The sequence below is a fragment of the Argopecten irradians genome, chromosome 4 (genome assembly GCF_041381155.1).
Source record: "Argopecten irradians isolate NY chromosome 4, Ai_NY, whole genome shotgun sequence".
NCBI classification, from domain to species: domain Eukaryota; kingdom Metazoa; phylum Mollusca; class Bivalvia; order Pectinida; family Pectinidae; genus Argopecten; species Argopecten irradians.
Window position 1 is genome coordinate 2,499,064 of NC_091137.1, and position 13,764 is coordinate 2,512,827.

The 13,764-nt window shown below is 36.5% G+C and overlaps 1 protein-coding gene across 1 annotated transcript; it reads right to left on the bottom strand.

Annotated features, from left to right (window-relative positions):
• Positions 1-7,691: 7,691 nt before the first annotated feature.
• LOC138320360 (SNARE-associated protein Snapin-like) lies at positions 7,692-10,761 on the bottom strand. The gene is made up of 4 exons (XM_069263281.1): positions 10,561-10,761; positions 9,898-9,944; positions 9,253-9,371; positions 7,692-8,311 (listed from the first exon to the last, which is right to left on the bottom strand). Exons 1-4 carry the CDS (start codon positions 10,710-10,712, stop codon positions 8,219-8,221), a joined length of 411 nt encoding a protein of 136 aa, XP_069119382.1. The 5' UTR covers positions 10,713-10,761; the 3' UTR covers positions 7,692-8,218.
• Between the last annotated feature and the right edge of the window lie 3,003 nt (positions 10,762-13,764).

A 13,764-nucleotide genomic window follows, 5' to 3' on the forward strand; every position in this document is an offset into this window, starting at 1 on the left:
AGGGGGACTTATGGACTAATTGATTACAGGGGGACTTAATGGACTAATTGATTACAGGGGGACTTGATGGACTAATTGATTACAGGGGGACTTAATGGACTAATTGATTACAGGGGGACTTAATGGACTAATTGATTACAGGGGGACTTAATGGACTAATTGATTACAGGGGGACTTAATGGACTAATTGATTACAGGGGGACTTAATGGACTAATTGATTACAGGGGGACTTAATGGACTAATTGATTACATGGGGACTTAATGGACTAATTGATTACAGGGGGACTTACTGGACTAATTGATTACAGGGGGACTTAATGGACTAATTGATTACAGGGGGACTTAATGGACTAATTGATTACAGGGGGACTTAATGGACTAATTGATTACAGGGGGACTTAATGGACTAATTGATTACAGGGGGACTTAATGGACTAATTGATTACAGGGGGACTTAATGGACTAATTGATTACAGGGGGACTTAATGGACTAATTGATTACAGGGGGTCTTAATGGACTAATTGATTACAGGGGGACTTGATGGACTAATTGATTACAGGGGGACTTGATGGACTAATTGATTACAGGGGGACTTAATGGACTAATTGATTACAGGGGGACTTAATGGACTAATTGATTACAGGGGGACTTAATGGACTAATTGATTACAGGGGGACTTAATGGACTAATTGATTACAGGGGGACTTGATGGACTAATTGATTACAGGGGGACTTAATGGACTAATTGATTACAGGGGGACTTAATGGACTAATTGATTACAGGGGGACTTAATGGACTAATTGATTACAGGGGGACTTAATGGATTAATTGATTACAGGGGGACTTAATGGACTAATTGATTACAGGGGGACTTAATGGACTAATTGATTACAGGGGGACTTAATGGACTAATTGATTACAGGGGGACTTAATGGACTAATTGATTACAGGGGGGGACTTATGGATTAATTGATTACAGGGGGACTTATGGACTAATTGATTACAGGGGGACTTAATGGATTAATTGATTGATTACAGGGGGACTTTATGGACTAATTGATTACAGGGGGACTTAATGGACTAATTGATTACAGGGGGACTTAATGGACTAATTGATTACAGGGGGACTTAATGGACTAATTGATTATACAGGGGGACTTGATGGACTAATTGATTACAGGGGGACTTGATGGACTAATTGATTACAGGGGGACTTGATGGACTAATTGATTACAGGGGGACTTAATGGACTAATTGATTACAGGGGGACTTGATGGACTAATTGATTACAGGGGGACTTGATGGACTTAATTGATTACAGGGGACTTATGGACTAATTGATTACAGGGGGACTTATGGACTAATTGATTACAGGGCTGAGGAAATTAAGGGACTTATGATTACAGGGGGACTTGATGGACTAATTGATTACAGGGGACTTAATGGACTAATTGATTACAGGGGACTTAATGAACTAATTGATTACAGGGGGTATATTGTTTTCCTTGGTTAATGTTTGTCTATTTTAGTGCTATGTAGTCCATGATAGTGTTATTTGTTATGATGTTTTAGCATGACAGTTGTTCAACAAATATAAACCAGTTTGGGCTGAAAGACACTTTCCATAAGTAATATGGGCTTTGTTAGTTGACATATGAAATAGCTGGCATCTTTTCAATGTTGTTTTCATATTTGACATTTCAAGTCTTATGTTAATTGTAAATATATTTCGAAGTGAAGCAAGCTATTTAATATACAGTTCTATAGAATTGTACTAGTATGCCGTTTTTGCACATCAAGAGTTATCTGCCTTTACACCTAAGTATCCTTTGTGACGTCATTAGTATGTTTAGTCAAATATACATCATTTTACTTGAAATATATGGCTTTAAGCTCACAAGAAAATAATGATATTGTAATAATAGTCAATACTTATACCCACAGGAGCAAATAACTGCATAAGGACATTTGAGATATTCATACATGACCTTGAAATTGAAACTGATGATAGCAGCCATTACTCAGAGCACTGTTTAATATTCTTGTATATGATATACTGTATCATGCTATGAATTCTAACACAATCACGATTTTCTAAAACAAAAATTGATATAATTGGATTTTCAATTTTTCATTACTTCCAACTTATTCAACACCAATAGCCATTTTATGTCTAGATACAGTGCAATTGTCTGTAGACTGGATGTCACCGTACTAGACAAGGACCGTTTTCAACAAGTTATGAATACTAGGATGCAAAATGCATTGATAATTTAGCTACATTTACTTAATATATGTACTCATTGTCAAGTATTTGATTAACAGTTCACAATATATATTTATATAGCCAGATGGGAAAGGATATATGCCCTTAATTTAATATTTTCATGCATTGATACAAGGTGCTATGTATAGAAAATCTATATAACTTACATACATGTATTCTATTTTATATCACATATCGTTTTCTACAGACAAGAGTTTTGTTAATGTTTAATCAAGTAAAATATTACATTGTTAATTTTGAAGGAAATTATGCAATAAAAGTTAACTAATATGCAATTGTTGTATTATATATATTTAAATTAGTTTAGATATAAGATATTTCACGCCTCTCTGATCCCCTTAAGTGTGGTGACCATCCTGTATACGGTTATGCTTCAATTCTTAATTTAACCACAACAAAAACACAAAATGCCATCAATGAATTTGGTGAATTAACTTCAGAGAAGAAGTCAAAAATATGAATTGTTTACTGATGGAGGCAGACAGACAAGTTAATAGCAATGGCCAGTTGAAATATTTCAGACAAAATATCTGAAACAGGAATCAATGGTGTCTATCCCAGACTCAGATCATCGATAACGTGATGATTGAACAGTCCTAGCTACCTAAAAAGTTCGCTATAGAGAAGAAAGTGACCATTGCATTACTGATTATATGTTCTACACTGGTCAATTGAAATTACAGCATGCTGGCCACCTGTGCCGCACTACAGGCTCAGCATCAGGTCTCAACGCATCTTAGTTAATTTTATTCAAAATTAGTTGTTTAAAGATCTAGCACATTTGACTCATATTGTCAAACTTGGTAGTCTTTTATCCAGGCATGCTACTGGGCTTTAGGCCTCTTAGTTATTGACAATTATTTGTGTTAAAGATTTTAGACATTATGATCATGTGACCTTGAATGATAGTCAAGGTCAATCATTTGAACAAACTTGAATTGGTAGTCCTTCAACCCAGCATAAAGTACAATATCTAAGCCTATTATTATTGACAAAAATTGGTTTTAAAGATTTTTGCCTATTTGGCATCTGAGACCTTCAATAATAGTCAAGGTCATTCATTTGAACAAACTTGGTAGCCCTTCATCCCAGCATGTTACAGGCCCAATATGATGTCACTAGGCCTTTTAGACAAAGTGAACACCTATAGTTGTGGTTACAGCATGTCCCCATCAGGCCCCACCATTGTGTATGCAACGCTTCACTGACAGACAGGCAAACTTGTAATTGAGCATCACAAGATACCACAAATAGAAAACCGTGACAGTCAATATAATGTTTATTTTGTTTAAATCCAAGTATTTGTATACATATACAGGTAATTTTTCCTATAATAACTTAAGTCAATAATTATATATACCGAGATCAAAATATGGAATGTACATTAGACATGATAGTATCAACAGACCACAAGGATCCATTGATCTAAACTGCTCACCTGTTACACATGTGATTACAGACCACAAGGATCCATTGATCTAAACTGCTCACCTGTTACACATGTGATTACAGACCACAAGGATCCATTGATCTAAACTGCTCACCTGTTACACATGTGATTACAGACCACAAGGATCCATTGATCTAAAAACTGCTCACCTGTTACACATGTGATTACAGACCACAAGGATCCATTGATCTAAACTGCTCACCTGTTACACATGTGATTACAGACCACAAGGATCCATTGATCTAAACTGCTCACCTGTTACACATGTGATTACAGACCACAAGGATCCATTGATCTAAACTGCTCACCTGTTACACATGTGATTACAGACCACAAGGATTCATTGATCTAAACTACTCACCTGTTACACATGTGATTACAGACCACAAGGATCCATTGATCTAAACTGCTCATCTGTTACAAATGTGATTACAGACCACAAGGATCCATTGATCTAAACTGCTCATCTGTTACACATGTGATTACAGACCACAAGGATCCATTGATCTAAACTGCTCACCTGTTACACATGTGATTACAGACCACAAGGATCCATTGATCTAAACTGCTCACCTGTTACACATGTGATTACAGACCACAAGGATCCATTGATCTAAACTGCTCACCTGTTACACATGTGATTACAGACCACAAGGATCCATTGATCTAAACTGCTCACCTGTTACACATGTGATTACAGACCACAAGGATTCATTGATCTAAACTACTCACCTGTTACACATGTGATTACAGACCACAAGGATCCATTGATCTAAACTGCTCATCTGTTACAAATGTGGTTACATTTATACATGTACAGTTAACTGGTACATAATTTACAAAAAAGAACATACTACTGATAGCAGGGATAAAGAAGTCTCTTAGTTACTAATACCAACAGATTAAGTTGTTTTAATACTTTACATTTAATTACCTTGTTAGAATTATAAGAAACACATTATATATTGGATAACCTTGCTGACCCTACATCCCAGTAACACCAATTAGAGCTGTTGCCAGAGTGGACTAATACCGCCTGCTGCACAATTTAGTAATACCTCCATTATGAAAAATCCCTAAACTTGCCTTTGCACCAAAAGGCAACTTGGAACCATAGAAATACTTGAAATCCCCATTAAAGGTCCATTTGAGACCTGTAACCATTTGGCTGTGTTTACTGATAGCTACAGATCTTTAGACAGGCTTAAGGTCAACTTTGGCCATAAAACAACCTGGGCTCATCATTTCAACTGCACTGTCTATGGACTGAAATTTTGTTTGTCCAGCTGTGTACAGTAGTCATTAATTGCCTGGCCTGGTGGCCGGCTACAGTCATGGATAAGTCTGACTCCCCCCAGATGTTTTAGGGATGACCCTGTATGAAGTAAAGGTTAATGTCGATGAGGTGTAGACGTTGTAGAGTAAAGTTGAGTATAAGTCAAATGCTGAGTTGTGGTTTCAGTACTTTATTCCGCATGGCAAAGTATGGCCCAGCACCCATGGTCGAATACTGGGGGAAGTTGACACTCTATGCATGGTTTGCTTGCCTTTAAATAGCCCTACATGTTTGTGTTGAGTAATATCTATAAATCAATGTTAATCACAGAGTCATTCTAAGTTACATCATTAGCAGACATGATAAATCATAGTCATGTGTAACTGTTTGGTTAAATAGCTTTCATCAATGTCTCGACAACATGTTATGCGACACGACGACAGGTCCCTAAGGCTAGGCCACATTTACAGACATGGACTGTGACTACATACATGTACTGTTAAAACATATATGTATTTCAATGGTACAACTAATATATTTAAATTTAACTTTTCCATTATTATATCCCCATAGGTCTAATGATAAGGTTTTTGTAGAAATAGGGATGTAATTACCATTGTCTATTTCTGTCTGAACTTGCTTTGAGGCTAATGTGTAAAAGGGGCTGTGTATAGAGGCAGAGGGATAATTGGGAGCCTCACATGCATGGGGGATGAGTCTGGAGCAATTATATGAACACCTTGTTTAATACCATTTAGAATAAAGCCTCTATCAAAATCATTAGGAGGGAGGTGTTCATCCCAGGCCTCATATAACAGGCCATAAGCGGCACCCTTACCTCATGTTGCTGCGGCTCGTAAATATATTTGTGGGTCCCTCCAGGATGCTGATTCCTGCACATTGAAGGATCGAGGAGGATCCTGGTGGCTACTCATTTGGTCCCACAAACTGGCCACACTGTCCAAATATGTCTCCGATGTCTTGTCCCCAGAAGTTGATTGTTGCCTATCTAGGTGATCTGGACCCGATTACTGCCTTGACTGCATGGCTGCATCTGCAGGTGTGCTTGATGGTGTCACATGTACTGGTCTCGTTTTGCTCTCATAGACTGCAGCTCCTGGTGACTTCATAAAAGTCTGTGCCACGGTTCTCAACAGCAGCTTTGTTTGGCCGATCGGCATATCACTGTCTACCAGATCTTCTGGTCCCAAAAAAGCTATAGCATCCATACATTCAAACCCTAGATCTAACAGGCATTGAATAGATCTCTTGTTTAGGTGTTTGAACTCGGCCCATTTTCTTACTTTGTCTGCTGGTGAGTCCAGTCAGTTCACAGTCTCCTCATCTGAGCTTGACAAACTGGTTGATCAAGATGATGCTTATCAGTCGTAGTTAATAAAAAAAGTGACTGTTTGCTTTCACTATTTATCTGTAACTCATTCCATTTTGTTCCATGAGGAAACATCAACTGTAGAAGTTGAACAGGTGTTGGAACCTGGCGATGACTGGACACCATCACAATGCTCAGGAGACTGTACTGTACAAGTCCGAGCACAGTAACCTATAGCTCGATCTTCAACCTATGTCATTGGCTAGAATGTGCCAGACCTAAAATGTGATTGGCTCATCACCAAACCTCCCCAGCATAGGGGTCCCTTAAGGGTCTCAGACCCTAACCCCACACGCTGTACTAAGTCATGTAGCCAGCAGCTGTCAGAGGATGCAAGGTGACACTTTGGCTAGCAAAGGGGGCCCAAAGGACCCATCGCCCCTAGTCTGGCATACCAAGCATGAGTGCACAAAGCCAATAGCTGACAGAGGATGAAAGTGACCCCTGGTCAATCGTAACATGTAAGATAGTGGGACCGCCAGAACTAATAAGGTTTCCACATCTCATCTTATTAATAATGTATTAATGATTTAATACCTACAATAGAGGACATTGCAGAACCCTATTAAGTTTACTCAACTCCTCTATATGTCAGGGTTCTGTGTAACAAATTTTATAAAAATCTGTCAAGTAGTTTAGGAGGAGTTCACCAGAAAAAGTTGTGTCTACAGACAGAGAGACGGAAAACCCAATTCTAGTATACACCTCCGCCCCCCCTCCTTTCATTTTGATGTGGGGGTGTAAATATAAGGTACTGTACATATACTTTCTTAGGCGCAATCAAGTTTAAAGCAAAAGTGATCATGAAGAGGTTATTTGTGCATTTAAGTATGCATGCACTGAACACAATATCAGCTCAATCAAATATTAACATAGCACTTCCAGTACAAAGTGATATAATTAGAATATTAGAATACTGCTATAATATGCACATTAATTGTATTTGGTCCTCAGTTATTATCGAGTTGTCCAAAAACTTAAGCTATTGTAACCAAAAAGCCTTGAATGAAAAGCCAAGTAATTGGTGTCAACAGCATCTCAACCACCATGCTACAAGCCCAAAAATTATAATTATATCTCTATTGACTTTTCTAAAGAAGAGATTTAAAAGGAAATTATTGTTTGAGATGAGAAATGGAAGACTGAAGGACACACTGTGTCATTAACTCAAAAGTCATTTGAGCAGTAAAAATCACATTCTCTCACACATTCATGCATAGCACATTTTTTGTGGTGAAATATCAACTTCACCCAAGACTCCAAAATAAATCCCTTCTATCTGCTGTTGGATTTCTGCGCTGACAATTTAATCAAAGATTTCAAATCACATAAGGATACTGACACTGATGATCTACATGACAAATGCCCAATAACACTTGAGTCCATGGAAGAATCCTGATCTGACCATTTTTACACAGGAATCTCACACCACTAACTTAGAAGTAGATACAGGCTGTAAATATATATATAGACAATACTTATAATCAAATTAAAAAGCCAAGCGTTATAAATCTCATTTATGTTTTCTTTCAGGATCTCCTTGAAGACTTACTTCAACAAGATACAATCTATATTGTCAAATGTAGACATGTCCTGCAGATTAAAGCAAATCTTTTGATAGTTGTTGTTTAATTATTCTGATACTTATATACCTGTAGCTTTAAAAGTTTACAATGTCAAAGAGCTTAGTTGCCCACACAAAGTCATATTGCACATCAACATGTACCATAATGTACACAAATAGAAATCCCTCTGTATTATTGTCCTAACACAGCTTAGTCCTGTCTATGTTAAACTCCTTCCTACGTCCGACTAGTGGGGTGGACCGGGAGATGGAGAGTCCAGTAAGGTTTTCCTCCGGGCCGTTTCCTTGGAGACATTGTTGTATAATTTGGTCAGTCTTTCCTGAAATAAGACATAAAATGTTCATCTGACTTATCACGGTAATCAGACATAAAATGTTCATCTGACTTATCACGGTAATCAGACATAAAATGTTCATCTGACTTATTACAGTAATCAGACATAAAATGTTCATCGGACTTATTACAGTAATCAGACATAAAATGTTCATCTGACTTATCACAGTAATCAGACATAAAATGTTCATCTGACTTATTACAGTAATCAGACATAAAATGTTCATCGGACTTATAACAGTAATCAGACATAAAATGTTCATCTGGCTTATTACAGTAATCAGACATAAAATGTTCATCTGACTTATTACAGTAATCAGACATAAAATGTTCATCTGGCTTATAAAAGTAATCGGACATAAAATGTTCATCTGACTTATAACAGTTATCAGACATAAAATGTTCATCTGACTTATTACAGTAATCAGACATAAAATGTTCATCTGACTTATAACGGTAATCAGACATAAAATGTCCATCTGACTTGTTACAGTAATCAGACATAAAATGTTCATCTTATTACGGTAATCAGACATAAAATGTTCATCTTATTACGGTAATCAGACATAAAATGTTCATCAGACTTATAACAGTAATCAGACATAAAATGTTCATCAGACTTTCATCTGGCTTATTACAGTAATCAGACATAAAATGTTTATCTGACTTATTACAGTAATCAGACATAAAATGTTCATCTGACTTTTAACAGTTATCAGACATAAAGTGTTCATCTAACTTATTACGGTAATCAGACATAAAATGTTCATCAGATTTATAACAGTTATCAGACATAAAATGTTCATATGGCTTATTACAGTAATCAGACATATAATCTGGGCAATCGAAAGTGATTTGCATATTAAAGTTGTATAACTTGTTTTGCAATCGTTGTAAAATACATAAAGTTTATGCCTGTTTTTATACCTGTACATTTTGTAGAATGTTGTTGACAAGCATTACACGTCGACGGGAGTTGTTTAATTTTTTGACATAGGGTTCTAGATCTACTGGCACTGCCTGTTGTTCTGCTATCTTCTTCAAGTCTAAAATTAAATAAAGAGTATGATAAAAATCCATCCTTACAGCTGAAATCACAGTATATTCATAAAACTGTAAAAGTCATACACTTTTAATGAAATTATTTAAATAAGCCTGTCAAAAAAATTAAATATATGCTGTAATCATATAATCTTAAAGTTAGGCCTTATGTCTTCAACTGAAAATATGACGTTACAAAATTGCAACTGCCAGAAGGTAGAAGCTCGATGCTTTTGCTCTTTATTTGCAAGCGTTCAAGTGATACACTACCTTCCAATATAATCAGCTGGCCAAAAACGGAATATCTGTTACGGAAATAAAAAAATTTCCTTCTCTAATGGGGGTTTCATTCTCAAATGAGGGTTTGGAGACAAGGATAGTTTGAATATATGAATAAAAAATAAACTGAAAATTCGGCCCCGTTATTTCTATAAATTGCATTTTTAACATTGAATAATAAATGATTACTGAAACATCTTGCTGCCCCCTTTAAGGCCTTGCCTTCAGTCATATTAATTGTAAAAATCTCACCATCTGCTAGACAATCGATCTGTTGACGCAATTCCACTTGGCTGTCCCTGAAGAAAGCCAAAAAATATAATTAAACTATAGCTATATGATCATTTGATAAATGGCTGCCTTCCAGTGATTTGTTTTTATTTCATTTCAAATAATTAGACAACAATTTAATGAACATTACAAGGAAGTAAAATTAAAATATATCATTGACAATATCAGTGACACTTCAAAAGATTCATACAAAATTAATGTTGCACAAATATCAACATACAGTAAAATTACCTTAGATGAAATTTTCCACATAACATTTAATAAGATATTTTCTTATATAAATGTTATGTGGACAATTTCATCTTAAGTAATTTTACTGTATGTTGATATAACATACAGTGTACAATTATAATGTACATACCCCGGTAAAGTGTATAACAATCATCAGAAAAGGGATTTTAAAAACTACACAGGAAAACATTTTTTTTTAATTCTCAAATGGAAAAAAGGGAATGCGACTTTCAACGTTGTCTTTGTTTTGATCAAGAAACAATAGTTCATTGATCGCTAGACACTGGACATAATCGGTTTCCTCTCACTAGAGTGATGATACACAGCGACATGAGTTTGTTAAAACATCCTGACCCGCCCACCTTAGTATTACCGAGTCATATCGTACAATACCTGACTGTTTTGACCCTGTCGTCTATTTCCTCCACAGCTGGCTTCAACAGATCCACCAGTCCATCAGTGACAGCGTCACGTGTTCGACTGTCCAAAGAGTCCGTACTTTCTTCTACACTGGAGGGAGACTGAGAAGGATTGGTGTCAGCCATTTTTCAACCTTCTGTGTCATTTAAACGCTTTGGCAAGTCGCAAGTACATTCCAAACATTCTGTTGACACAGAGCTGTAAGGCACACATTACCAGATTTCACCTAATAAACAACTTTGCTTAAAGTCCATCAACCTTATTATTTTTTACAGTTATAAATAACGATGTCATTAATATTCACCAATATTCGCCAGGAGAGAATAACCCACGATACTAATACTGCAAACAGAATTCTCAACAAATGTGGCATTGAGGATAAGGATAATGTCAAATGTATTAGACTAGGGAAATTCACCAAGGAGAATGACGAAATAAAAGCAAGGCCCTTGTTGGTATCACTTTCCTCACCAGAAGTGAAGAAATCAGTGTTCAGTAAAATCAGAACACTTGGAGATCACAAGGAATTAAAAAAATACAGAATCGCCAATGATCTTACAAGAACAGAAAGGGAAGAAGAAAAAAGGCTTTGGTCAGAGGCCAAAGCTAATCCCTATTGAGATTCCTCCTCTAGAGTCTAGAGGAGGAATCTCAATAGGGATTAAGGCCAAAGCCAAACAGAATAGTAACCCATCGGGGGAACATATATACAAAGTAATTAAGAGGCCCACCATGGGCAAGAAAAATAATCAAAGTAAAAAGAAACCAAATTTAAATCAGAAGTTTCAACAACAAGATCGCCTCAAATTTATCTATACAAATGCAGACCAACTCAAAAATAAATTAACAGAACTAAATCAAAGAATCATGGACACAAATCCAGACATTATTGGTATAACAGAGGTAAAAGCCAAAAACAGACTCCAGGACATGTCAGCAGCTGAGTTCAATGTTGAGAGCACCAGCGATTACCAGATGTTAACAGAAACGTGGGCAACAACCTAGGGAGAGGCATGATACTACTAGACAAGAATCTGGTACCTGCTACAGAAATTGTCATGGAAACCAACTTCCAGGAAAACCTCTTTGTAGAAATTATGCTGAATAACAGCAGGAAATTACTAATTGGTCTTGTTTATAGATCAGACTCCAGCACAATAGAGAATAACAACAATCTACAATTACTCTTAGATGAAGTTTCAAGTAAAGGATACACGGACATATTGATAATGGGAGACTTTAATTACCCTAATATCATCTGGAACCTGTGGAACACAAGAGGCAATATAGCACAGAATCTCAGGAATACAAATTTCTACAAAAACTTCAAGATAACTTCTTCTCACAGCACGTGGATCAGCCAACAAGATGGCGGGGTAATGATAATCCCCATATATTAGATCTTGTATTAACTAAAGAAGATAATAGCATCTCAAGCATCGAATATCTCAGTCCGCTAGGGAAAAGTGATCACTGCGTTCTTTCTTTCTTTGTAGAGTGTAAAGTTAACACAGTCACCCAGACAAAAATTAAGAAATGCTACAATAAAGCAAACTATCCGGAAATAAACAGAGAAATAAGAGAGCTACAATGGGAAGATATTTTGAATGAAGGAAACAGTGTTAATGAGAACTGGATAATATTTAAAAGCATCTTAAAGGAAATTGAGGACAAATTTGTTCCAACAAAATCCTTCAGTATAGGTTGCAGTAATATCAACAGCTTTCCAGCAGACAAGCATACTTTAGAACTAATCAGGAAAAAAAACTCACTCTCTAGGAAGGCTTTCACAAGTAAAGACCCTGAAATAAGGAAGGACTACAACAAGATAAGAAACAAAGTAAGAAATGCCACCCGGAAACTTAGGAAAGAATTTGAGTACAACCTGGCAAATAAAGCAAAATCAAATCCCAAGGCCATATGGAGATACATTAATTCTAAATCAAAAGTGAAAGCTGGTGTGGGAGATTTATACAGCATACCAGATGACAAGAGCTCTCTTAAGGTTTCACAGGATAAACAAAAGGCGGATGTGCTAGCAACATTTTTCAGTGAAGTATATACGTATTTGTAACTGAGCAAAGCGAAGATATACCTAGAATTAGAAACATAACAGTAACTGAGGACATGATACCTCTCCAAGTCAACAGACAGCAAGTACACAACTATCTTTCAAAACTTAAAACAGAGAAATCACCCGGACTGGATGAACTTTACCCTCACTACTTAAGAAACACAGCAAATTCTATAAGAATACCGCTAACAATCCTGTTCAATCAGTCACTGACCACCGGAGATCTACCACTTGTTTGGAAAAATGCTAGAGTCTGCGCCATATACAAAAAAGGTGACAGATGTGAAGCTGGAAATTACCGCCCAGTCAGTCTAACCTCAGTTGTATGTAAAATACTGGAAACCATAATAAGGGAGCACATAACGAAACACATGAGGACCAACAAGTATTTTTCTACAAAACAGTACGGCTTCATATCAGGAAAGTCTACTTCTCTACAACTACTTGAAGTTTTAGATAAATGGACACATGCACTGGACAATGGTCACACTATTGATTGCATATACATGGATTACAAGAAGGCCTTCGACACGGTCCCTCACCAACGTCTCCTCAATAAACTAGGCGCATATAACTTCTCAAGTCAACTTATCACTTGGATTTCAAACTTTCTTATAGGAAGGCATCAAAAAGTCACAGTTAACGGGGAAGATTCAGAGTGGACAAAAGTCACTTCTGGAATACCACAAGGTTCAGTGCTCGGACCACTTCTCTTTGTCATCTTCATTAATGAGCTCCCTAATCTAGTAAACCCCGAGATATATCTTTTTGCAGACGACACAAAAATTTTCAAAGTAATTTCCAACGAAGAAGATAGGAAAATCCTGCAAAACGATTTGGATACCATGAGCAAATGGAGTGAAGATTGGTTATTAAAAATGCACCCGGACAAATGTAAACATATGCATATTGGAAAGTCCACAAATACAAACCACCATTACAACTTAATGAATAAACAACTGCTGACTACAACAAGTGAGAAAGATATTGGAGTAACTATAGCATCAGATTTAAGCTTTGAAAACCATATCAGCAACAAAGTAAAGAAAGCCAATTCAATGTTTGGTATGCTACGTAGAACATTTCATTTTATGGACACAAAG

What these genes read in the sequence shown, in the direction of transcription:
- LOC138320360 (XM_069263281.1), bottom strand. Translation starts at nt 10,712, where the DNA reads ATGGCTGACACCAATCCTTCTCAGTCTCCCTCCAGTGTAGAAGAAAGT. An exon ending in GATCGATTGTCTAGCAGATG is followed by an intron (nt 9,372 to 9,897) that starts GTGAGATTTTTA and finishes ATTTAATTTTAG; the next exon opens with ACTTGAAGAAGATAGCAGAA. An exon ending in ACATTCTACAAAATGTACAG is followed by an intron (nt 8,312 to 9,252) that starts GTATAAAAACAG and finishes GTCTTATTTCAG; the next exon opens with GAAAGACTGACCAAATTATA.